This window comes from Bos taurus, chromosome 10 (genome assembly GCF_002263795.3).
Source record: "Bos taurus isolate L1 Dominette 01449 registration number 42190680 breed Hereford chromosome 10, ARS-UCD2.0, whole genome shotgun sequence".
NCBI lineage: Eukaryota > Metazoa > Chordata > Mammalia > Artiodactyla > Bovidae > Bos > Bos taurus.
This window is the reverse complement of record NC_037337.1, coordinates 1,025,240-1,051,370: the sequence shown is the minus strand read 5'-3', so window position 1 is coordinate 1,051,370 and position 26,131 is coordinate 1,025,240. Positions and strand designations below refer to the sequence as shown.

Below are 26,131 nucleotides of genomic sequence, written 5' to 3'. Positions count from 1 at the left end.
TGCTTTATTGATTATGCCAAAGCCTTTGACTGTGAGGATCACAATAAACTGTGGAAAATTCTGAAAGAGATGGGACCAGACTACCTGACCTGCCTCTTGAGAAACCTATATGCAGGTCAGGAAGCAACAGTTAGAACTGGACATGGAACAACAGACTGGTTCCAAATAGGAAAAGGAGTACGTCAAGGCTGTATATTGTCCCCTGCTTATTTAACTTCTATACAGAGTACATCATGAGAAACGCTGGGCTGGAAAAAGCGCAAGCTGGAATCAAGATTGCCGGGAGAAATATCGATCACCTCAGATATGCAGATGACACCACCCTTATGGCAGAAAGTGAAGAGGAACTAAAAAGCCTCTTGATGAAAGTGAAAGTGGAGAGTGAAAAAGTTGGCTTAAAGCTTAACATTCAGGAAACGAAGATCATGGCATCTGGTCTCATCACTTCATGGAAAATAGATGGGGAAACAGTGGAAACAGTGTCAGACTTCATTTTTTTGGGCTCCAAAATCACTGCAGATGGTGACTGCAGCCATGAAATTAAAAGACACTTACTCCTTGGAAGAAAAGTTATGACCAACCTAGATAACATATTTGGAGAAGGCAATGGCACCCCACTCCAGAACTCTTGCCTGGAAAATCCCATGGATGGAGGAACCTGGTGGGCTGTAGTCCATGGGGTCGCTAGGAGTCAGATACGACTTGAGCAACTTCATTTTCACTTTTCGCTTTCATGCATTGGAGAAGGAAATGGCAACCCACTCCAGTGTTCTTGCCTGGAGAATCCCAGGGACGGGGGAGCCTGGTGGGCTTCTGTCTATGGGGTCGCACAGAGTCGGACTGAAGCAACTTAGCAGCAGCAGCAGCAGATAGCATATTAAAAAGCAGAGACATTACTTTGCCAACAAAGGTCCGTCCAGTCAAGGTTATGGTTTTTCCAGTGGTCATGTATGGATGTGAGAGTTGGACTGTGAAGAAAGTTGAGCACCAAAGAATTGATGCTTTTGAACTGTGGTGTTGGAGAAGACTCTTGAGAGTCCCTTGGACTGCAAGGAGATCCAACCAGTCCATTCTAAAGGAGATCACCTTTAGAACACCCTGGGTGTTCTTTGGAAAGAATTATGCTGAAGCTGAAACTCCAGTACTTTGGCCACCTCATGCGAAGAGTTGACTCATTGGAAAAGACTCTGATGCTGGGAGGGATTGGGGGCAGGAGGAGAAGGGGACGACAAAGGATGAGATGGCTGAATGGCATCACCAACTTGATGGACGTGAGTTTGAGTGAACTCCGGGAGTTGGTGATGGACAGGGAGGCCTGGCGTGCTGTGATTCATGGGATCGCAAAGAGTCAGACATGACTGAGCGACTGAACTGAACTGAGACATCTTTAAGGCACCTCTGCTGACACTTCCTTGTCCAGGAAGGGGGAATACTTTTTCACTCCTAACTCTTTCCTTCTAGTCTTTTTTCCCCAGGGTCCATAGAAGAGCTGGAGCTTTCTGTTCAGTGAATTCACCCCCAGCATAGATGAATCTGAGCTAATCCACCTGACCTTGACCATTGCTCTGTTCCATGGAAAATTGGGAAGGTCTGGTTTTAACCTTTTTGTCACACTGTCACAGGAAGTGGTTAAAGGTTTAACTCCGCATTTTTTCTTGCTGGTTTAATTGGCTACTTTGACACCTGGCAGCTCTCACTCTGTCCTCTTTTTGTTGTGTGTCATCAGATCAGGATATGATGTCTGGGACTACCAGGGTCAACTCACCAATGTCCTGAGTTAACACATGGAGTGGGGCAGAGCTGGAAGACCTACAGGGCTGTCAGGAGCTCGGCTGACTTGAGAGAGGCCAGTAAGCTTGTTCAGTTTTATTTTTAGAATTCCACAAACAAGCTTTTTTTTCTTATGAGGATTATTGCACCTGGAAATAATTTTCTATGATAGTATGCTGTACAGACATCAGTAATTATTATTGTGTTATTCTCCTTGAAGCAGAGTTCCTGCTAATTAGTTCTGAACATCTGAATTCTAGCCCTGCCTCCATTACATACTTTATTTAATCTTTATAAGTCACTTAACCTTTATAAGCCTCGTTAATTGCTATCTGCCTATCCCATGTCATTATAAAGACTAAATGAGATAGCATATTTTAAAACCATAAATATTTGATCAAGTCAACTATTTAAACATCATATCAGTATTTTAAAAATATTTTAATTATTTATTTGGCTGTACCAGGTCTTAGTTGCAATATGTGGGATCTTTGATCTTTGCAGCATGTGAGATCTTTTTTTAGTTGTGGTACTTGGATCTTTTACTTGTGACATGTGAACTCTTAGTTGCAGCATGTGGGATCTAGTTCCCTGATCAGGGATTGAAACCAGGCCCTCCTGCATGGGGAACGCATAGTCTTAGCAACTGGGACCACCAGGGAAGTTCTCACATTAGTATTATAAGTTAAGAACGTTAGCAGCTTCCTTTCCCTTAACTGCAAACTCCAGTTTATTTTCCACTCTCAAGCCACAGACTGCTGTGGACAGTTGGGTTTGAATGAGGCCTTGGGTTCTTTGGAAGTCACAGCTCAGAGGGCTGCTGCACTGTTTAGGAGCCCAGCTCTGAGAAGTGTGTGGAGAGGAAGCAGGGATGAGCTGGAGAATGGGCAGGAAAGTAACTTGGAAGATGTGTGCCTTCAGACACTGCTAGAATTCTTTGTGGGGAAGATCAACTTAGCATTGTGAGAGTTTGGGGACTTCTTGGCCCCTGAAAGTCAAAAAAGGAGTCGTGTAGCTGCCTCTGAGTTGGGAGACTGTAAAGAAGTAGGGGAGCAGGAAGAGTTCCTCTAGATTCCTCAGTGGGGCTGGGAACCTGAGTGCTTTTGTACCATTGGCCACTTGGGGATAAATACCTCTTTGCCTTCCACCATGGTTTGACTGATGCCATTTGTCATTTAGAGTACTCTAAAAGCCAGACTTGAATTACAAGTGGACAACTAGGAAAAATAGCCACCAAGATGCTCCCCAGACAGAGAAAAGAAGTTCAGTTAGTGTTTCTGAACTCAGGTTTATCTTCTTGGTGCTTGAAAGCCAGTACTTGAGAGACAAGTGTTGGTAGGAAAGGAAAGACAATTTTATTTAGGAGGCCAGAAATCTGGGGAGAATGCAGATGTGTGTCTAAAAGCCAATTACTAACTGCTGAGCTTCCAAAGGGGAGTTTTTAGGGGTGTATAGGCAGAGAGGAGGCCATGTGCAGAACAGCATAGTCAGCTCTGACAGTCACCTTGAAATTGGTCATGCAGTGGTTTGATCAGTGTCATCTTGATTGTTTTAAGTACAGTTAATCTTCAGTTCCAGGGTTGACTGTTCCCATCTCTTTGAAGTCAGTTCTCAGAATTGTGTAAGATGGAGAAGTTTATGTCATTACTAGTCTGGTCGTTGTGTAGTTAGCTTTTTCCACCTGATCAGAGTTTCAGTATCTGAATACAGATACAGAATACAGAATATTATCTGTAGCCCTTGAAGAGAAACTAAAAGTCTTTAACTTTGTTCAATGGCTAAATTATTATCTTGTCTGTTTGTTTTCCTTTGCTTTCACGTTTTCTTACTTCTCTGATTAAATTTAATCTTTGGCTAAAGTTTTTCTGCAGAAAGAGACAAGTAGAGGACATGGGGAGTGGCGTCTATCTCAGGAAGGCCCCTGGGGTCCTTCTTGTGACAGTAGAGTAGAGAGAATGAACACCCAGCAAGACGGAACTGCTGATGGGGCTCTCCAACATCCTCATTAATCTGCTACCCAAGCTGCCTGCATGCCTCCATCATCAGGCTGTTTAAGATGGCTCTTCTCTTGCTTCTTGTACATCCCATGCTTGTCCAGTTTCTGTTTCACTCACACGACAGTCCAATCCTCTTAAATATAGACCTTAATTAGTCACTGAGCCCACCTGATGTCAATTCTACCTACAAATGGTAGCCTCCTTTGCCTCCTGTCATGTCCTACCTACCATCTGCTGCACGTGGTAGGGTCATTTCAGGGTCACTTGTGTAAGATCCTCCTGTCCAAAATACCACTGATGCTTCTGTTGCTGTCTCCAGGGTAATCTTTTGGTCTCGAGGCTGAGCAACCACAAGACTAGCATCTGGTAATCATGCAATTAACTTTTTCCACCTGATGAGGGCTTTTTCTGGTCACCAGAGCCTTCCTTGTTGACCATGTGGCAATCTGGGGTGATGACCCCCAGGGCAGTCCTGAACAAATATCTGATGTAAGTTAGTATCAGTATCATCTTTCTCATCCCTTGAGTAGGATAACCCTTGAAGTGTGCTTCATGCTGGCCTTCAAGGTTCTCCGGTAGGATTAGCTCCAATCAACCCACAGTACTATGTTGATAAAAATCCTTTCATTGGCTTTCTTCCCTTTCTTGACTCACCTCCCTTCTCTGCCACAAGTCTTGCCCAGGATCATCTTCCAGATAAACTACTTGCACTCAAATCCTTGCCTCAGGGCCTGCTGCTGCTGCTGCTGCTGCTGCTAAGTCGAATCAGTTGTGTCCGACTCTGTGCGACCCCATAGATGGCAGCTCACCAGGCTCCCCCATCCCTAGGATTCTCCAGGCAAGAACACTGGAGTGGGTTGCCATTTCCTTCTCCAATGCATGAAAGTGAAAAGTGAAAGTGAAGTCGCTCAGACGTGTTCAACTCTGAGTGACCCCATGGACTGCAGCCCACCAGGCTCCTCCATCTGTGGGATTTTCCAGGCAAGAGTACCAGAGTGGGGTGCCATTGCCTTCTCCGGCCTCAGGGCCTATTTCTTAGTAAACCCAAAATAGACTAGTACTGTGGCAGGGAGGACTGAAGAGAGCAAACAGAATATTCCAGCTTGTGCTTCCCTACTTGACTCCCAGAATACTTCAGTTTGACCTGAAAGGATTTTCTCTTTAGGGACTCTGACCAGCTAGAAAGAATGACCTACAGATTCCAATGCCATGTTTTCCCAACCAGCAGCCCAGTCAGATCATCCTATTGTGAAGCTCGAAAGTCCCACCCACACGCTGGGAGCTTCCAGTCAGCTCTTTTTTAACTTTTAATTTTGTATTCGGGGCATAGCTTCCCAGGGGGCCGCAGCGGTAAATAGCGGCCTGCCAATACAGGAGACATAAGAGACTCGGGTTTGATCCCTGGGTTGGGAGGATACCCTGGCAAAGGAAATGGCTACCCACTCCAGTATTCTTGTCTGGGAAATCCCATGGACAGAGGGGCCTGGGGGGCTACAGTCCATGGGGTTGCAAAGAGTTGGACACGACTGAGTGACTTTACACACACACACACACACACACACCCACACACACCCCCCCACACACACGATTCAATGTTGTGGTAGTTCCATGTGAACAGCAAAGGGACTCAGCCATATATATAAATGTATCCATTCTCCCCAAAATTCCCTTCCCCCAAACTCCACTCCAATTGCTTTTATAGCACTTGACTTCAGTTTTTTAGTTTCATACTTAAGTATGAGTGAATAATTGAGCATCATCAGCAAACTTCTGATATGATAGGTGGTGACCAAATTAATAGAAAAAAGCAACTGAGATGAATAAAAGGCTATACAGGAAGAAGAAAGCTTTTAAATGTATTAATATCCTCATAATAATATGGGATTTATGAATCATGGCTATGACACCATGACTAAGAGACATTTGAAGAATGAAAGAAAATTCTAGAAAAATAAAAACTACAGAGGGCTGGAAAACAAACTTGAGGAATATTCCAATAAAAAGCAAAAAGATAAAGATGGAAAACAGAGTAAAATAGATGGTAAGATGGCCCCTATATCAGATTTGGGCTTGACATGCATCAGAAGCTGAAAAGATAGTCATCTGTTCATATCTGGACAAAACAAAACTTGGGCAGTTATATAGGCTTAGAATGGAGGTAGAGGTAGTACTGATTAGGCAGCTCTTGGACTAGTGTGGAGAATTAATATGAACTTGATATAAAGGCAGTGTGTATTTTATTAAGAGAAAAGATGGGAGATTAAATAGTTCAGTTCGGTTCAGTTCAGTCGCTCAGTCGTGTCTGACTCTTTGCGACCCCACGAATTGCAGCATGCCAGGCCTCCCTGTCCATCACCAACTCCCAGAGTTCACCCAAACTCATGTCCATCCAGTCGGTGATGCCATCCAACCATCTCATCCTCTGTCGTCCCCTTCTCCTCCTGCCCTCAATCCCTCCCAGCATCAGAGTCTTTTCCAATGAGTCAACTCTTCTCATGAGGTGGCCAAAGTATTGGAGTTTCAGCTTTAGCATCAGTCCTTCCAATGAACACCCAGGACTGATCTCCTTCAGAATGGACTGGTTGGATCTCCTTGCAGTCCAAGGGACTCTCAAGAGTCTTCTCCAACTCCACAGTTCAAAAGCATCAATTCGTTGGTGCTCAGCTTTCTTCACAGTCCAACTCTCACATCCATACATGACCACTGGAAAAACCATAGACGGAACTTTGTTGGCAAAGTAATGTCTCTGCTTTTTAATATGCTATCTAGGTTGGTTATAACTTTTCTTCCAAAGAGTAAGCATCTTTTAATTTCATGGCTGCAATCACCATCTGCAGTGATTTTGGAGCCCCCAAAGATAAAGTCTGACACTGTTTCCACTGTTTCCCCATCTATTTCCCATGAAGTGATGGGACCAGATGCCATGATCTTAGTTTTCTGAATGTTGAGCATTAGGCCAACTTTTTCACTCTCCTCTTTCACTTTCATCAAGAGACTCTTTAGTTCCTCTTCACTTTCTGCCATAAGGGTGGTGTCATCTGCATATCAAATGGTAGAAAGAACTAAACTCACTGCTGAGCAGGTGTGTGTGGGCCAATGAGTCTTATATAAAAGGAGCAAGTTGAAAAATGGATGGATCCAGAGTTTCTCCAAGGATCCATTAAGACTCCATTAAACATGATTGTGAAATAATGATGACTAGTACTCTTGCCTGGAGAATCCCAGGGACGGGGGAGTCTGGTGGGCTGCCGTCTCTGGGGTTGCAGAGAGTCGGACACGACTGAAGCGACTTAGCAGCAGCAGCAGCTGGTTGGAGTGATGTGAGCTTGCAGCAGGTGGAATGAAGATTCCCGAGTTCAGGTTTAATCAATTCATATTTCACAGGGTGTGAAATACTGGGATAAAACCCCCTGTCTTCACAGTTAGGACTGGGCGCCTGCAGAGTGAAGGAGGTGAGCCACCACAAAAATGACAACTCTCTTCGGGGGGTTGTAGTGAAAGGATACACCCCTTGGAGGTGGTGGGGGCGGTGGTGAGAGTGTGTGCGGGGTATCTGGTGACAGAAACCATGCACGCACACTAGTGCTGAATGCGCCCACAGGCTCTGCACTGCAAAGGTTCGGAGCGCCTGCTCAGTCACGGAGAGACTGTGCGGAAGACCACCGAGAGGGAATACCAGTACCCACCAGACTTCCTAGTAGAGTCAAAGAGGGATGATGCGCATGCGCCTATCCACCCAAGGCCCAGGACCAGCGGCGGGAAGTTGGTTTACTGAGTGGTAACTGAGCAGCTTGAAGACGGATTGGAGCCGACGGACCAATAAACAAACGCCTCATTGGCTTAGCTTGCTCAGGGTCCCAGTACTCTACCTTCCCATTTGCTTAGCTTGTTCAGGGTCCCAGTTCTCCACCTTCCCATTGGGTCTTTCAAGCAGAGCAGGGGCGTGGCTCTCGGGACTCCGCCCCCCGCCTCGGCCCAGCCTCGGGGTCCCGGGCTGAGGGAGCCGGAAGGAAGTGAGCGGGTCCCGCCCCTTTCCCCTTCTCGTTTCCGTAGGAGCCACGGCCGCTGCTACCGCCGCCGCTGCGTGTTCTCTGGAGTCTTCCTGCAGTACCCTCGGTCCCCGGCCGCGCGGAGCCGGGATGCACTGCTCCTGCTGTGGGTCCTCATCATGGAGACCAAACGGGTGGAGATTCCCGGCAGCGTCCTGGACGATCTCTGCAGGTACCGTGGCACCCCGCGCTGCTTCGGCCCCCTGTCGTCCGCTGCTTTTCTTTTTGCCCCCTCTCAGTTTCGGCGACCCCGGAGACCTCCGCGTCTCCTCTCCCGGTCCACATCCTTGTCCCGGCTTTCCCGTCCCGCCTCTGCTCCCTTTCCCTGTCGACTTTTATCTCCGACGACACCAACCTTCTTTTTCCGCTGCTGCCTCCCTGTTTCTCACGCACTCTCCTCCATTCCTCCTCTCGCAGCGCTGGGATTTCCTCATTTTCTTAGTTACTCAACTAGTTTGCTTTCCCGCAAGCGAAGCAGCTTCGCTAAAGCCTGGGTCTTAGGCATTTTGGGGGCTGCCCCTCCCCCTCCCGTTGCTTTTTCTGACTGACTTCTGCAGACCGTCTTAGTCTCTCTTCCCTCCATCTCATTCCCCAGTTGTGTTGAAAGATCCCAAGGTTTTTACTTGGAGTCCCAGTTTTTCGGACCTACGTAGAGAAGTTTTCAAATTTACTCCCCGCCCCGGGGGGGTATTCTTATACGTCCGTGGCGTTCTCTGTAAATTGCTGTGAAAAATTACTCTCTTGTTCATTCCCAAACTTATCCTTGGGAGTGAGGGGAAGAAAAGAAGTCTAGGGTTGCTTTTTCCCTCCATCTCTTCATTGTCTTTCTTGAACGGTATTCTCAGCTGCTGGGTTTTAACGGATGGTATAATTTTACAAGAGAAATTTTCTGCGTTCTTCTCTCTTGTTGGCTATAATTTCAGATAGCCAAGCAAGTGTACTTTCACTTTCAAGCATGTGTAAAATAGACTTAAATTTTTACTTCAGGAAAAGGAAATGTTTTTGGTGTAGTAATAACCTGAGTTGTCGCTGGTGTAAGTGGGTTGTGAAATAATTTAAATTACAAATGAATACAAGTTTTGATTAAAACGACCACTTTTCACTGTATTTATGTCTTGAAGTCTGGCTTTTAGTAGTTGTGTTGCATTCACGACTTTAAGGGGAAAGGAAGAACTGATACTAGTGGAGTTACCGCTGCTAAGTCACTTCAGTCGTGTCCGACTCTGTGCGACCCCATAGACGGCAGCCCACCAGGCTCCCTCGACCCTGGGATTCTCCAGGCAAGAACACTGGAGTGGGTTTCCATCTCCTTCTCCAGTGCGTGAAAGTGAAAAGTGAAAGTGAAGTCGCTCAGTCGTGTCGGACTCGTCGCGACCCCCTGGACTGAAGCCTACCAGGCTCCTCTGTCCATGGGATTTTCCAGGCAAGAATACTGAAGTGGGGTGCCATCGCCTTCTCCGTGTGGAGTTACTACTGGGTGCCAACCAGACACTGGCTGCTCTCTTCACGTGTATCATTTAATCCTCAAAATAACCCTGTTTGGTAGATGGAGTTTTTTCCATTTTCATCTGTCAGACTCACATTGTAATTTATACAAGGTCATTTTCATCTTAATTTAGAAAATCAGGATTTGCCTTTTTATTTCTAATGCCTGTGCCTTTTTTTCTTAACATTGGTGGATGAAATAGAAAGTCCTCTCTAATGTTATTACTTCACAAAAGTACATGTAGGTAAGTAAGACTAATTCTGCAACCACTAAGAATTAACGTCACTGTACTTTAGTGATGATACGGTTATAACTTAAGAAAAAAAGAGGTTTGATGTTTGTTAGATAAATGACTGGGAGAACATGTAAAAAGTGGAATTATGGTTTTTCTGATTCATCTTTCCAAATTTTTTTTAGAGGATGTACATTTTATAGTCAGAAAAATTAAATATGAGTAGTATTAGGAAAGATGAGCAATAGTTATGTATGAATTAATAGGGATACAGGTGGTTTAGAAAAGATAGGTAATTTATACTTTTTACAGGCATCTAAACTAATTGTCCCATTGGTGGTGGTTTAGTCGCTAAGTCGTCTCCGACTCTTGTGATCCCATGGACTTCAGCCTGTCAGGCTCCTCTGTCCATGGGATTCTCCAGGCAAAAATACTGGTGTAGGTTGCCATTTCCTTCTCCAGGGGATCTTTCTGACCCAGGAATCGAACCTGGGTCTCCTGCATTGCAGGCAGATGATTTACCAACTAAGCTATGAGGGAAGCCCAATTGTTCCATTAGTATTGGGTTTATATTGTATATTACGGAAGACTGCATCATTTAAAGAAGTCATATCGACCCTTATGAAGGTGATTTGATGTGTGTAATCCTACTTAAAAATAATGGTGTTTTGTAGACTTCATGTTAAACATCTGTTAAGTGTTAAAGATTCTTACTTGATTTTCTAGTTAGTGTATATTAAAACTATTTTATACAGATCTTTTGGAATAGAGAAAACTTTCTTTTTTTCCTTTAAGGAAATTTTTGGTAGTTACTGTTTTTTGGACCCACGTGGTTGATGTGTTTAAAAATTAGGGCTAGCTACTTGATAAACTAATAGGAAACGGTTATCCAACCAAATTTGGGTCTACTTGCTTGACATTCAGCAAAGCCTGTACTGATACAGAATTGTGGTACAGGGAAGTACTGGTGCATTCACTGCTGGGCCTTGCAAGGAAGAATGGCAGTTCATGCTTAAAAGGCAGACTCAAGGGGAAGATGAGGGACAGGGTCGTGAGTCATCAGCTCATGGACCTCTTTCTGATTAGGTGGTGGTGAGGTAACAGGGTGGCATTATAGAATTTCAAATTATCAGCCTGGTTTTAAGGGTCTGAGGTCTGCTTGGTGGTGGTTAGCATGTAGTTGGCTTCTTCCACCTGGTGAGGGTTTTAGTTTTTACAAAACAACTGAAGGATATGGCTCAGGATACTACGTACAGGCCTTGTGCAGGAACTAAAGGTCCTTGACTTTGTTTTATGGTTAAGCTAGTATTATCTTGTCTTACTTAACTGCGTTCCTTAGTCTTCTGCATTTTCTTGCTTCTCTGAATCAAATTTAGCTTAGGAGGCTAAAACTTTCCTTTAAATAAGAGGTGAGAGAGAGAGGGTGGGGATGTCCTTGATGACTCCTGCTCCATTTCAGAACCAAATAACCATTTCTTAAAACTTCAGGTTTTAAAAGTAATACCATTTTCAGGTTAATGTTCACAATATCTTTGATTAATTTAAAGATTTTTAATATTAACACTTCTGGCTTTTGCTTATGGGCTCTATCAGAAAATTTCACACTTATTTTCTATGAAAATAAAGCTTAAATTGAAAAAGTTTAGTTTTTTGTACTTTTTTAACATCTTTTTTTTCTATTTTTTTGTACTTTTTAAAGTGCCTCTTGATTTACAAGTTTGGTTTTGACTCGTGTTTTCACTCCCTTTGTATTTTCTCCAGTTTTAGTTCTTCTTTATTGGTATCTTTAAGGTTTTTTCCTTTTATTATTTTGATCTTTGATAAGACATAGTCCTGCTAATCATGTCTAGTTTAGTTATTGACCATATGTTTTGGGGAAATGTAAAATTTGAGAGTGATTTTTACATGAGAAATTAGAGCAAGAGACTTAAAATTTCAAGATATGACTTTGTGACCATTAGACAGCTTACCTAAGAAATGGAATGTTATTTTTCAGGTAGTTGAGTATGGGGTATTTCATTTACAGGAATATTGTGCAGCCATTAGAAATTCCTAAGGCAGTTAGCAAACAGTAAACTGAAGGAGGGTATTTGTGTCTTGAAAATGTACACAATATACTACTGAGTGTAATAACTAGTCATTTGGTGCTCTGTGTTAAATTAAGTGTTTTTGTGAATACATGTTTGTGTGCATGCACAGAATTCTGAAAGTATATACACCAAACTGACGAAACTGGTAACTTCTGGGTGAAGTGGAATTGGAGGACAGCAAGGAAGACTTGTCTAAAATGCTTTGGTGAACCAAAACTGCTTTATAATACAGTATGTTTGCGAATGTAAAAGTAAACCAGCACCATTGTATGGTGGGTGATATTCGTCTTTGGTGCACCATGGTTTCTTTTTTTTTTTTTTTTAATTAAAAATTTTTTTTTACTTTACCATATCGTATTGGTTCTGCCACACATCAACATGAATCCGCCACGGGTGTAAACTGCACCATGGTTTCTAACGTTAAAAGTTTAAAATATTTTTCAGTATCATTTAAATAATCTTATTAAAGATTTGGAAAGCATGATTTTAAAGTAAAAACTGAAAACTGCAGTTTGGTAAGTTGTTCCTCTTAAAGAAGAGTTTGAAGTTATTTATTTAAGTCCCTTTAAGAATTAAATGGTAAGGTCACTCCTGTGTTAAAAGGAGAAAGGTATATTCTGGCAGCTAATATTGCTATTTTGGTGATCACATAGGTTAATGAAATAACCATTTAAGTGTTCATTTCACCTGAAACATTTTTGTGTTAATTTCAGTCCCTGAGCTAATGCTTTTTCTATCTGTGGAAACATTGAAAAGATGATTTTTTTGTGAGGTGGAGAAATTTTTCCCATAACAAAATATTGTGAAAAGCATTTTACTTTAGCTTTTAAAATATACACATGTATGTATATACACACACTTTTAAATATATAAAACACATCACAAACATTCACAGAATGAAAGCATTGAAGTTTAATTTTCCTGTGTAAAATTTTTTTTCTTAAAAGTTTCTAAAAAGTTTGCCTTTAACTTTTAAAATGTACTCATCTGTAAGGTATTTTTGTTTTTAAATCAAACAGTACAGATGACTTTGTGAACTGAAAAGCAACAATCTCTTGCCCTACCCCTTACATCCTAGTTCTGCTCTGCAGACTTTACCTGTTTTGTGAAGTTTTCTAATGGCTATTTCAGTATTTTAAAGTTTACTTGTACCCCTTTCTATCAACTTTAGATTGAGGATTTAGTGTCTCTTGGTAGACTCTTAGGTGGGACTGTAGTTTACACTTACTGTTGCTCTTGTCCTACTTCCAGTGCAGTTATATTACTACTTTAAATCGTTCCACTGGTTATCTTTGTGACTTTACTATGCTTAAACGTTTTATTTCTGTTCTGTGAACATCAGTGTCTCTTGAGTCTGTATTTGGTAGGGTGAGGCAGTTAGTGCCCCATCATTTCTTCCGTTTCTTTTCTTACCTACTCCCTCAGCTTCTATCCAGGTGACTTACAAATTAAGATCGATAGTATTTATGTTACATTTTGTAACATTATGAAATCTTAAACATTCTGCTACTGGTTGATTGTAGGGGGTGAACAATAATAAAGGCATTTGTTATACGTCATGACTGTAAATACTTTTCATAGTAGAGGCAAGTCTACAATGGCTAGGATTCTGAACATAGTCAAGATCCTTTTTTAAGAATCTTGAGAGAGAATGACCAAGTAAATTCTTCTTTCTTATATTCTGCAAATTGCTCTAAATGATACCTTTTAGTTTTTTCTTTTGGATAAAGACGCATATGCTTTGTTCCTTATCCCCTGGTTCCTTCTAACTGTTCTTTAATATTTTCCCCCTTTTGTTCTAACTTTGCTTCATGTGTGGACTGTGATTCTCTTGTACATTTACCCTTCTCCCTGAAAATGCCCGTAGTTTCTAGCTGCCTTCCACCATCACACCCTTATTTGCTCCTTAGATATCCTTGGTCTTGCTCTCAGTTGTACCATCTGCTCTTCTGCTGAATCCTTTTTTCCTAGGGAATGCTGTCTTGGAGATCTTCACCGTCTAGTCCAATCTGCGCTGAACTAGAATTCCTTTTCCCAGCTCTCCCAGGTTGTGTCTCTTCTCTCTGAATCCTGTTTATGCTTTATTTTCATTCTTGTTTTGCTGATTTACATTCTAAAGTTGTTTCTTTGAGAGGATCATTAGGGAGCAAGCTTTCTGAGCCTGTATGGGACTGAAATGTCTGACTGAAATGTTTCTCTTCTCACAGTTAGGTTTCCAGGTGGCCCAGGGCCCACACTTGCAGTATCAGGTTCCAGGAGATATCCTTGACAACACTTTTCTTCAGAGCCAGTTTTTTAAAATGAGTTTAATTTTTTCTTTGTCTTGAATTAGGTTTTCCTGAAACGTTGGGTGGTTTTTTAAGATGTTTAAGATGGGGCTGTAGAGGCTTCTTTATGAGAATAGATAGGGAGCTGGCTCATAAACGGTGGGGAACCTTTGAATACCAGTGTGCAGGAGTTTTGTTTTGGTGTGCCAACACTCAAACCTGTTTTCTAAAGTTAGGCAAGAGTCTTGGGTGTTGTTCTCCCTCCCCTACCTTTTGTAGGAAAACTCCTGACTGTCAGGAATGAACGAAGTGTGGATGGTCTCCTACTAATAGACTTTGCTGTTATGTTAGCCTTTTTAAAAGTTTTATTCTCATCTTGCAGTGTATCTGCAGGACTTCTCTGGACTGGGATGGGACTGGGATTGCATTTCTCTGTTTTGGGTGTTTTTGTACCCATTTTAGATCGTGGTGAGTATCCTCCCGAAATGTGTTGTCATATGGATTTCTAGTTAAAGATAGTAGATTGTGCACAAGCATCTGCTCCACTAAAAGGTAAAAAATTTCAAATGTATAACCCCACAAGAAAGGGAAGAATGGATGAAGAGATGAGCCACAAAATTTGGAAGCTATACAGCAGAAGTGAAAGTGGTGTGTGGCTTAGCAGACCCGACAGACTTGTGACAGAGCGAATATTGTAGTGGTCACTCTGCTCAGAATGAGAGGATGTTGGAAGGCGGCAGAGATGAGGTGGCGAGTACTGTGCACATCCTGGAAGCCGTCCCTCTTCCCCTGCTCGGCTCCCAGAAAGTGGCAGCCTGGCCTTTGCCTCCTGACGGATCGGAAGGTTTTTGTCTAGGTGATCTGACTAGCCCATGAGGAAACACCTGAAGATACTGACATTGGAAGTTACTCTATCAAATGGCTCAGCCTAATCCCCTTTAATGGTCCCTCATGTTTGAGAAGCCTCCTAAGAAAGCTTTGTGGTCTGTTGCATTAAGTATGAATATCTGAAATAGGCCTCAACGCAGAATGTAGACCTTAAAACTAGCAATGAGAAGGAAAAACAACTGGAAAGAATCAAACTGTGCAGGTAGGAGAAGAAAAAAAACCCAAAACTACTCCTTAGAGAGAGAGGTTTTTATAGTCATGTAATAGAATAATCTATGAAAACATAATTTAAGCAATTAAAAATAGCCTTTGGAATTTTAAATATGAGAGTAGAAACAAAAAGCCCAGTAGGTGGCTTGCAAGAGACTGTTTCCCAGAAAGTAAGGGTTTTAGAAGCTAGAGGTAGGACATAACAGAGAAAATTGGAGACTCAAAGGATCATTGCACAAGTCTTACAGTACTGAAGGAGGTGAGCTTCCAAGTAGATGAAGTCCATTGAGTGAGTGATACAGTGGATGGAAAAGAGACAGCTAGGGAATTTTAGAACATGAAGGACAGAAGGAAGAAGCTGGAAGCTTCCAGTGAGAAAAAAGGTTGGACAAAGGAATTGAGGTGGCTTCAGTCTAACACATCAAAATTGTAGGCTGGCAGGAAAGAGCACTGTCTTCAGGATTCCGAAGGAAAATGATTTCCAACCTGGAATTCTTTACCTAGCCAAATTGTCAAGTGTGAGGATAAAGATATTTTCAAATTCACTATGTCTTCATATTTATCTCTCCTGCATTCTTTGTCCAGAAGGCGTGGAAGGTGGTACTAAGTGAAAATAAGGAAGTACCTTAATCAGGAGGAAGACAGGGTGTAAGAACATGAGGTCTAGTGTAGGCCAGAAACGTGGGAACCAGAGGATGCTAGTGAGCGGACAGCGTAGGATGACAGACGTGTAGCAGATGCAGGGACAGTCACTCCAGATTGGAGCAGGTCACAAGGCTCAGGGATAGTCTAAGATGGAACTGGTGTGTCTGAATGAACACCTCGAGAAAAGAGCTTAGAAAACTAGTGAAAGATTGAGTTACTGACAGATGCAGAGGAAGTAAAGCAATGACAAGACATTTATTAATTAGTGGGAGAACTTTTGATTGTGCTTCAGAGGGAAATCAAGGACTTCCCTGGTGGTCTAGCAGCTAAGACTCTGCTGCCAACGCAGGGGGCCCAGGTTCGAGCTCTGGTCAGGGAACTAGACTCCTGCATGCTCCTGCTGAGAGTTTGCATGCTACAGCTGAAAGATCCCATGTGCCACAACTGAGACCCCACGCAGCTAAATTAAGTAATTTTTAAAATGGGAAAAAACTGTGGCTTATCATGCGGCTTAGTTGTGAATTGTATTTATAGAATCACAGTGTGAAGACTTGAATGCTGATCTAACGCTGTGGTTATAGACTGGGACTGAGTTTTGCTCCTCTCGAGGAACGTTTGGCAGTGACTGGAGATCCTTTTGGTTGTTGCAGCTTTGTGGAGAGGGCTGTTGATACCTAATAAGCAAAGGCTATGGATGCTGCTGAACATCGAGAGCATACAGCATAGCTCCTCTCAACATAGAGTTATGTGCTCCAGATGTCAGTAGTGCTGAAAAAGTAAACTAAGATACCATTTGTTGGGACGATGGAGAGAGGAGAATGGTGTGTAGAATATTGAAAAATGGCAGAAACCGAAAGCCACTTTACCATGTTTCTTGTGACTCTCTCATGCCTGGGACCACATGGCTGGAGATTAGAAGAAAAATAAGCAATGGATGTTGACCCTACTCTGTTGGGACTGCACAGTTCTTGTGATCGGAGAGGAAGGTTCTTGTCCAACAAAGTTTTAACTTCTGCGGATCCCTGTTGTAGTCACTTGCTGCCAGCTCTAACCAGTATGGCATTGCTTGGTACTGTGGCATGAGAGAATGGAGGAGAGGGGGAATTTCCCTCACTGTCTCTAAGCGTGGAGAGATTCCTTTAGATTCCTATCTTGATCCTTGAGGCAGAACTTGAGGGCTCCTGGAGCTCACTTCTAACCCCCAGTTCACCTTAGGGATACTGGAGGGTGGAAAAATGGTAAATTCAGATATTTGTCATCCTCCTCAATCTTCCTGCTGCTGTTCACTTTTCACAGTCCTCAAACAGCTGGTCTGTGTATTTCATTCATAGCTGCATTTTGTGGGAAGGACAGAGTGGAACATGCTTACTCCATCTTATATTTCAAAGATAAAGTGTAACTGCCAGTATGTTACTCTAGTATGTGTCAGACAATTTGCTAGACTATAGGAATAAAAATACGCAAAGATCAGTTAGTTCATTCGCTCAGTTGTGTCCGACTCTGCGACCGCATGGACTGCAGCACGCCAGGCCTCCCTGTCCATCACCAACTCCTAGAGTTTATTCAGACTCATGTCTGTCAAGTGATGCCATCCAACCATCTCATCCTCTGTTGTCCCCTTCTCCTCCCGCCTTCAATCTTTCCCAGCGTCAGGGTCTTTTCTAGTGAGTCAATTCTTTGCATCAGGTGCCAAAGTATTGGAGTTTCAGCTTCAGCATCGATATTCCAATGAATATTCAGGACTGATTTCAGCACCTTATCTTAGTGAAACAGTTTATGGACAGTAATGGTGGTAAAGAATTGGCCTGCAATGCAGGAGACGTGGGTTTGATGTCTGGGTCGGAAAGATCCCCTGGAGAAGGAAATGGCAAACCACTCTAGTACTCTTGCCTGAAAAATCCTATGGACAGAGGAGCCTGGCGGACTACAGTCCATGGGGTGCAAAGTCTTGGACATGACTTGGCGATTGAGCATGCACGCAGTAATAAAAATCAGATAGTTGCTTTAATGGAGTAGGAACTGAAAGAGTATATAAATCTATTCAGAGGAGTCTGATATACCTACCACTGTAGGAGACGCAGTGTTTGTAAGTCATGAGGAATGAATTAGAAGAAATGAATGAAGTAGGTAATTCATAAGTCATTCCTCATGACCTATAAGTAAGTCATGAGGAATGAATTATAAGAAAAGGAGAGGAGAGAGATAGTATGTGGATGGTGATTTAGTACATTTCTAAGAATCAGGTGTCACTGGGTATAAAGAACTTTACAGAGGGACAGAGGCTGTGCAGGTGAGCAGGCACTGGATCTTAAATGCCACGTGGAAGAGATTTTTATGTTTTAGATAATGCCATCAGGGTTGCATGTTACCTGTCTTGTTCTTAATATAGATGTGGTTTAGGCTCATTTCCCCATTGTTTTTCTAGATTATTGTACATACATTTGTCTTAACTTCCACTTATCCAGTTCCCTATTGGAATGATATATTTTTATAATTTTTACAGCATTGTTTTGAGATTTGATTTGAAACTTGAAAACAGCAAAGAACATTTATCACTAATGTTACAACTAGTGAATAGTGTAGGTCAGAGGCCCCAGAGGCTGGGATCTGTGCCTGGTGATCTGAGGTGGAGCGGATGTCATAATAATGATAGAAATAAAAGGCACAGTAAATGTAATGCACTTGAATCGTCCCCAAACCATCCCCCTTGTCCCAGTCCATGGAAAAATTGTCTTCCACGAAGCTAGTGCCAGAGAGGTGGTGGACTGGTCGTGTGAGTGATCAAATTGGGTGATGCTATTTTTAATTTTAAAAAATAACTGTAGACACCAGTGGGTTTCTTTTATGTAATTCATTCTATCTCTAAAAGTCACTAGAAAAAGGTTACAGAAAATGCTAAGTTAAGCATGGAAGAATGTTAATGGTGGTTGCTTAATGTGTCCTATAAATCACATAAATTTTGGTTTGTTGCACAAAAAAGGGGTTCATTATCTTAATCATACATATACATTTGTATGTATAATATGGTGTATATTGTATATATAATATAGTGTACTATAACTATATATAATATAGTTAACTGTTTCTTCCTCCCTCTGAATGTACTTAGAAAAGACAGTTTAGATTTTTTTTTTTTAAAGTGAGTGTGTTTGAAAGTTATTTTGAACTCAGTTTCTTCAGATGAGCTCTTTGGGAAGTCTGGTCTATTAATGGTTGCTTTTACATTTCTTTGTAGTACTGTAAATATAAAGATTAAACAGTTAATATCTTTTCTATTTGAGTGTATGAATTTATTTGCATATATTCTTTGAAAATGTTACCAGACATGGGAGGGAATCCTAGTATTTTTTTTTTTTCTTTCTTTTTTTTGTCCACACCACATGGCTTGTGGGATGTTAGCTCCCCAGCCATGGATGAAATCTGTGCCTGTTTCAGTGGAAGCATGGAGTCTTAACCACTGGACCTCAGGGAAGTCCCACAAGTTTGTTTTCTTGCTCACCTGTAATTTATTGTTAGTGAGCTCTTAATCTCTACTTGTGAACAGAGGATAGATGGCCTCTTAAAAAAACTGTGTTATGATTCATAACTCATTTTCCCTGGTTTCCCTGATGGCTCAGATGGTAAAGAATCTGCCTGCAGTGCAGGAGACCTGGGTTTGATCCCTGGGTCGGGAAGATCCCCTGGAGAAAGGAATGGCAACCCACTCCAGCCTTCTTGCCCGGAGAATTCCATGGACAGAGGCTACAGCCCATGGGGTCGCAAAGAGTTGGACAGACTGAGCGACTAACAAACACTTTCACTTTCCTGCCAATTTTGCTTCCTTGATCAGTACTGCTTTTGGTCTGTTTTTGTGTTGGTGGGTCAGGAATGAAGCAATTAAAAGGTTAAAATGAATTGTTATGGTTTGTAAATGTAATTTTTGTATGTTTTTTGTTTTTGACAGCCGATTTATTTTGCATATTCCCAGCGAGGAAAGAGACAATGCTATCCGAGTGTGTTTTCAGATTGAACTTGCCCATTGGTTTTACTTGGATTTCTACATGCAGAACACACCAGGATTACCTCAGTGTGGGATAAGAGACTTTGCTAAAGCTGATATCCTTTTTATTACTATAATGACTGTCTTTCATTCTTGTTAATAAGATGTTTTAGCACAAATTTTCTTTTGCCTATCTTTGAGATTTATAATCTTTTAAATAAAACATAATGATTTCTAAAATTTGTCAAATACATAAAGCATATACATACGGTTTGTGCCTGATGGTGGTAGGCACAATTTGATAGCAGGGCTGTACCTTGGTATTCCTGGGGGTGGCTCCAGGACCTCCCCTTCTCTCCAGGATACCAGAATCCATAGATGTCCCTTGTTTAGTCACTAAGTCGTGTCCAGTTTTCTGTGACCCCATGGATTATATAGCCCATCAGGCTCCTTTGCCATTGGATTTCCTACGTGAGAATATTGGAGTGGGTTGCCATTTCCTTCTCCAGGAGATCTTCCTGACTCAGGGATCAAACCCACGTCTCCTGCATCGGCAGGAGGGTTCTTTACCGCTGAGCCACCAGGGAAGCCCGCTCAAGTTTCTTTGATGGTGTAGAATGGCATGGTAGAGTCAGCCCCGCTATCTGTGGGTCACACATTGTTGCGGGGAGAAGTCAGTTCCGACTCCATGTTGAAACTGTGTCTTTGACTTGCTTTACATTGCCTTTGTTATTACTACAGTCATACATAATGGCCTGCCTTGGAGAAACCTGCCTCTCTGCCTGACTGTTAAAGTGCCTTTGTTCAGAACCAGCCCCTCTCCCTGCCACCTGTAGTTGGCAGGAAGGAAGAAATGAACACCCGCCTGAGGCTGGCCATTCTAGGAGATAACTTGCAAGATTAATAGTCTTTTTACTTTGTTTCCTCACCTCCCCCCATCTCTCTCTATAAAAGAACCTGGCATCCAGACCCCGGTAAAATGATTATTTTGAGACATTAGTTGGCCATTTTGGTTAGCCTCTGAATAAATCAGATTCCTTGCCTCAGCCTTGTGTCTTGGACTCATTGGCCTGTAATGTAGTGAGCAGAGTGAGCTTGGACTTGGTAACACCTGTCGATACTGGAGTGACAACTGTATTTTTATTTATGTTGAGGACCCCCTAAAATGTACAGTGATAATTAGAAATAAATTTGATTTTCTTTTCTTTCAGATATAGCTAGCCTGTTTCTAGAACTGATCTGTTTTTTTGTTTTTTTTTTTTTGTTTTTTTTTTACATTCCTCTTGCTGTTCCACTTAACTGAATGATCTTTATTGAGATTACTACCTTTCTGGTATAGATATTCGTAAGTAATTATTGAATACTTCCTGTGTTCAAAACAGTTTTTGGTTTTATGGCAGATTCCTTGCCTTCTGAGAAGCTTTTGTTCCTCCCTATTTACAAATAAGATAGAAACTTGTCGTAAAAGATTCACACGAATATTTAAGATTATAAAAGGAAGCTGTGTCACAAGGCCAAAAACCTGGTAAATTGCTAATGCTCTTGATACTGTTTTTAGAATTTGGCAGAAGGTGGAAAGTTTTATGCAAGTTTAAGCAAGGCTGTGTTTTAAAGGGAATGTAGAATTTTCATTCTATGTATTTCCTCTAAGCAGGCTGGAGTGGGAAATACATTGCAGATAAAGAAAAGGGATGGAGCAAAATTGGGGAGTTGGAAATGATAAGCAATATCTTGGAAAGTAAATTTTTACTAAGATTCTTACAGGGATCTAAGAGGAGATAGGGACGGAAGTTATGTAGGGGAATTTGTGAGTTTTAGAGCCAAAATGCTTTGATTTTTATGCTCTTGGTCATTGTTTTTCAGCATAAACCATGTGTTGACGTGGAACTATACCCGTAAGTGCACTGTAGTACACTAGAGGGAGTGGGAAGAGGTGATTTAAAATAACCCTCATACTCAACTCCCTGTGCTTTTTCTTAGCTGCATGAAATAAGGAACCCCTGCAGAAAATGAATGAAACTGTTTATTCTATATAGCTGTTAACCTTTGAAACTTTTTCAGCAAGTATGGAGAAGTAAATGAAAAAAGGAGGAATAGAAGTAATGTGGAGCACTATCTTTGTTAGAGTCTTGGTAGCCGATTTTATGAGGAAATCATAGACCACTGTTTTTAAGGAGCTATAATCTAATTGGAGAAACATGGATAAAATAAGAAGGCTGTCTTCTTTGGTTTTGGTCTGTTTTGCATGGACTTGGGGGTCTTACAAGAGCAACTGTACATATTTTGGGGTTCTGGATAAGATTTTGTGCTTATCTGGATAATCTGGATAAGATTTTGTGGTGGTTTAGTCACTAAGTTATGTCCGACTCTTCTGACCCCAGGCAAGAGGTTGGAATTCTCCAGGCAAGAATACTGGAGTGGGTTGGCATTTCCTTCTCCAGGGGATCTTCCTAACCCAGAGTCTCCTGAATTGCAGTTTTTCCTGAAACACAATTGCAATTGTGCTTATATATATGAATTTTTAAAACTTTCCTTATTATTAAAAAAAAAAGTGCCCCTGTTTTAGTTAAGTTTCTTCTAATTCACTACGTGGAAGAAAAACCTTCTTCTAATGTGGTAGACTCCATTAAATAATTGAGTGCTTCCTCTGTGCCAGGCATTGAACAAGGTATATTTGGTTGCTGTCTTTAAGATGACAGGCAGGAAAGGACGTGATTACACTAAAGTCTGATAGGTTTTGATAAGGTAGCCTAGGGTTCATTAGAAATAGTGAAGCGAGTAATCCCACTCCAATTTGAAAATAGATAAAAATCTTCTTTGGAGGCAGAGTCTAGTGGGCCGTATTTGTCTGGACTTTACCCATAAGGGTAATAAAAGAATGTAGGAGATTAAAAAAAGACTTCAGGAAAAAAGTGTAACTTGCAGAGAAGTGGAAAGAATGTTAAATCAAGTGCCATCATGCCCTTTCTGTGTATTTGCCCGTTGTTAACGTTTTGCCACATTTCATTACTTCTCTCTAGGGACGTTTTGAAAAACATTCCTGAGACAGTGCAGGCAGTGAATTGGAGGAACATCAGATTGAAAGCCTAGTTAAGATGCTGTTTCATTAATTTATGAGAGAGAAATGGAAACTTCTGATAGAAGTGAATAGAAGATACTAAATTTCAGTGATATTTAGGAGGTAAACTTTGTCTTAACTTGAATGTCTGAGGAGAGGTAGAGGAAGGAGTCAAGGATGGTATCCAGGTTTCTGATCTGAGCGATTGAGTGGATGGGTGTGCCGTTCCATTTGTAGAGAAATAAAGGAGAAATTTTGTGGGGGCATGACGGACGCACTGATCTGTGGTACCTGTGAGACTAGAGTAAAAGTTAATAGTATGAATTCCGGAGTCACATTCCTCGCGTTACCATCCCATCTTTGCCATTTACCAGTCGTGCAGCCTTGGACAAATAGTAGGGCTTTTCTCTGACTCTGTTTTCTTGTGTTAATTGTGCATAGTCCTGTGACTTTTCTCTAGTGGCTACTCAGGTATAGCACTTAACTGAGTATGTGCCAGTAGTACTTGCCTGAGTATATACTACATACCCCAGTATGGGTATAGCTTGACTGTCCTGGACTTGCTTCTGGGTTGAGGTTTTGCTGGGGAGCTATATTCATAACTGTGGCAAAAGAATTTTGAATATTACTAAGACATTAATTAAAGTGATGGACCGTATTGTGGAGAGAAGAAAATAAAAGCCAGAGGGTGCTAATATGGAGACAGGAGAACAGTCAAAAATAGATGTAGAATAACCATATATTGTGACTACTTAAAAGACTGCTGTAGAAAATTATGGCCAAGATGTTTTATTCTAATCAGAGTACTGTAATAGAACTATTACAGTTCTATTGTGTTGCCATCAACAACACCTTGTTGATGGCAAGGTGCAGATTGTTGCTGTGGGAGTTGGTCCCAGAAGTGGGCGTGGATGTGAAGGACAAGGAATACAGGGAACTGGGGCTACAGCTTGACGAGTTGTCCCGAGAGGAAATTGATGTCTGTGATAACAGAAGGATTTTGGATGGCAGTTACAGTGAAATGATTATCTACAGTTAGAGTATATTTTTCATGTTTTTGCAGAAATGTTGAAAAGAGTCTGCTGAAGAATCACTGAATTGTTAAGAAAGGGGATATGTGTAATACAAGTAGATGTATGTGCTTAAAGCTTCTTCCATTCTTTATGTAATCAGTGTGATCTTCAGTCTTTCTCTTAGAAATGTTGGTAAGGCCCAGTAAGCCAAGATTGAAGATGGAAAATAATTTGGTTTGATGGTTAAGAAAATAAGGCAGTAGTCAAATAATAATTTTAGTAAAAATTAGAAAATAATTATCATTACTCAGAGCATATCATAGGGTTTTTTGAGTTAAGTACATTGTCTCATTAAATAAAAGTGGTGTTTAAAAACTCTCCACTCCAAAAAAACCAAAAAACAAAAAACTTTCCACTCCATTGTTGGAATGAATTACTTTATGTACTGTTGAATTTGGAGGAAGATTGAAGAGTTGTCTTCATTGAAGAAATTGATGTCATTTTTGGATTGGGTTCTGTTATTTGCTAATTGTGTGGACTTGAGCAAGTACTTTTCATCATTAATTCCAAATATATCTTGGTCTGCAGTTGATTGGTTCATCAACTTACTCTTTTTATGGTGATTTTGGGGTAGGAAAAAAAATGGGTAAATGAAGAGTATAGATAATTTTCAAGATTATGTCTGTTGATTTTAATTTGTTATTTTTGAAGAAGTTGTTTAATGGGTAGAAAGATGAGCTAAAACTTCATTATAGAGACACTAATGCACTGTGAAATTATTAGGAATGTTGTAGGGAGAAGGAAGATAAAGGAAAAAGACGAGATAAGTGTCTTCCTCTTTGACACTTCCTCTTTGACACTATTGGAAGTTACTTCTATTTCTGGGTTATTTTCATATTTTTTCCCCTGTGGTTAATTTTTAATGGAAAAATATCCATTTATTTAAAAGATATAGTTAGATTAAAAAATAAAATCTGTGGTGACCTAAAACACATAAGGAATTTTTACTAAATATCTTAGACTTTTAATGAGAAATAGCTTTCAGAATTACAGGAAGCTGGAATCTTCCAAAATTCTTCCATAGAGCTTTATGGAATAGTTAATATTATATCCACACGATTTCCCCACTCCCCAAATGAAAGCAAAGACTATTTTTAACCTAGTGCTTGCCTATTTAATACAGTGTTGTTATAGATGGTTGCCTTTTTTGAGCTCTTTGAGAACCTTATTTCTTACTGCACTATAAAACCAAAGCATATTTTTAAACAGAAAAAGGTACAGCTCATAAAATTCGTTTTCATAAAATGAATTTATCGTGATGTTTTTGTTTAACTCAGTAGTTAATGTGAATATAATGCTGACTTCTTTGAGGATGTTGACGTGTGTGTGCTACAAGTTTTCCCTGCACCTTTCTTTGCCTTATCTGTTACAAAACCTTCCTTTCTTACATTAATATAAAAATGAAAAGAGAATATGTAAGCATTCACAGCACTTGAAAACCCTTGAGAATGTCCTCCGTTTGAGAAACACTGTTATAAATTATAATTTGCCCACAGTTTTCATAATTAACAGTGTTGTAATGAGGCATTTGGTAGCATATGAGTATTGGAAGCCTGAGCATATACTTTACAGGTTTAGGTTTTATTTACTTTAGAAAAAAATTATTTTACTCTGCTCAGTTTTGGAGAGACATACCAGTTTCTTTTGAAACAGGCCATACTTTCCTTAATATTCATATTTACATTTCTCTATAATCCTTAATCTTCATCTTTAAAATGTTTTAAATTATGAAAACAATACATACACATGGTAAAGAAAAATATTCAGCCCTGTAGAGTGGCATGCTTCATTCATTTCTAGTTCTGCTTCCCAGAGTTAGAGTTAGCTACTTCTGCTGCTTCTTTTTTGGGGGAGAAGGGCGGCTGAGAGGCTTGTGGGATCTTAGTTCCTCAACCAGGGATTGAATCTGTACCCCCTGCAGTGGAAGCAGAGTCCTAACTATTGTACTGCCAGGGAATTCCCACTTCTGGTTACTCTGATGGCTCCTACCTCTTGCTGTGGGTACTGTGCTTATATTTCTTGCTGTCAGTTTCAGTATCTGTTGACTCTTAATATGATAAATTCGACACACTTAGTGATTGTAAGTGCTAACGTGGCCCTGAGTTTTTTGTTGTTAACTTAGGGTGTCAGAGTATGTGTATTCAAAGTTTACTTGATTTGTGCCTAGGCTAAATGCAGAAGTTAGAAATGTTTTGTTCAGGAGAAAAAAAATGTGTGAAAAGACAAGAAGGATACACTTAACTGAGGTGAGGATGTGAGTAATTGTATACAATAATAATAAATAATATTAATTTAAATAAAAAATGTTTTTTATTAATTTAAATAAAAATATTTTTAATAAAAAATAATAAAATACAAAATTCATTTTAAAAGATCTCTTTCTGTAT

The 26,131-nt window shown here is 40.9% G+C and overlaps 1 protein-coding gene across 3 annotated transcripts in view; it reads left to right on the top strand.

The window, feature by feature from the left end:
- Positions 1 to 7,803: 7,803 nt before the first annotated feature.
- DCP2 (decapping mRNA 2) overlaps positions 7,804 to 26,131 on the top strand; it is a 54,782-nt gene continuing 36,454 nt past the window's right edge. Inside the window, exons 1-3 of one of the 3 annotated variants that reach the window (NM_001078023.2) lie at positions 7,804 to 7,988; positions 19,578 to 19,729; positions 20,333 to 20,659. In NM_001078023.2, coding sequence (NP_001071491.1) covers positions 7,936 to 7,988; positions 19,578 to 19,729; positions 20,333 to 20,364 — 237 coding nt within the window. In that variant the 5' untranslated portion in view covers positions 7,804 to 7,935 and the 3' untranslated portion in view covers positions 20,365 to 20,659. Of the gene's footprint in view, positions 7,989 to 19,577; positions 19,730 to 20,332; positions 20,660 to 26,131 lie in introns of those variants that run through there. The other 2 variants (NM_001434962.1, NM_001434963.1) reach the window with 2 other exon arrangements.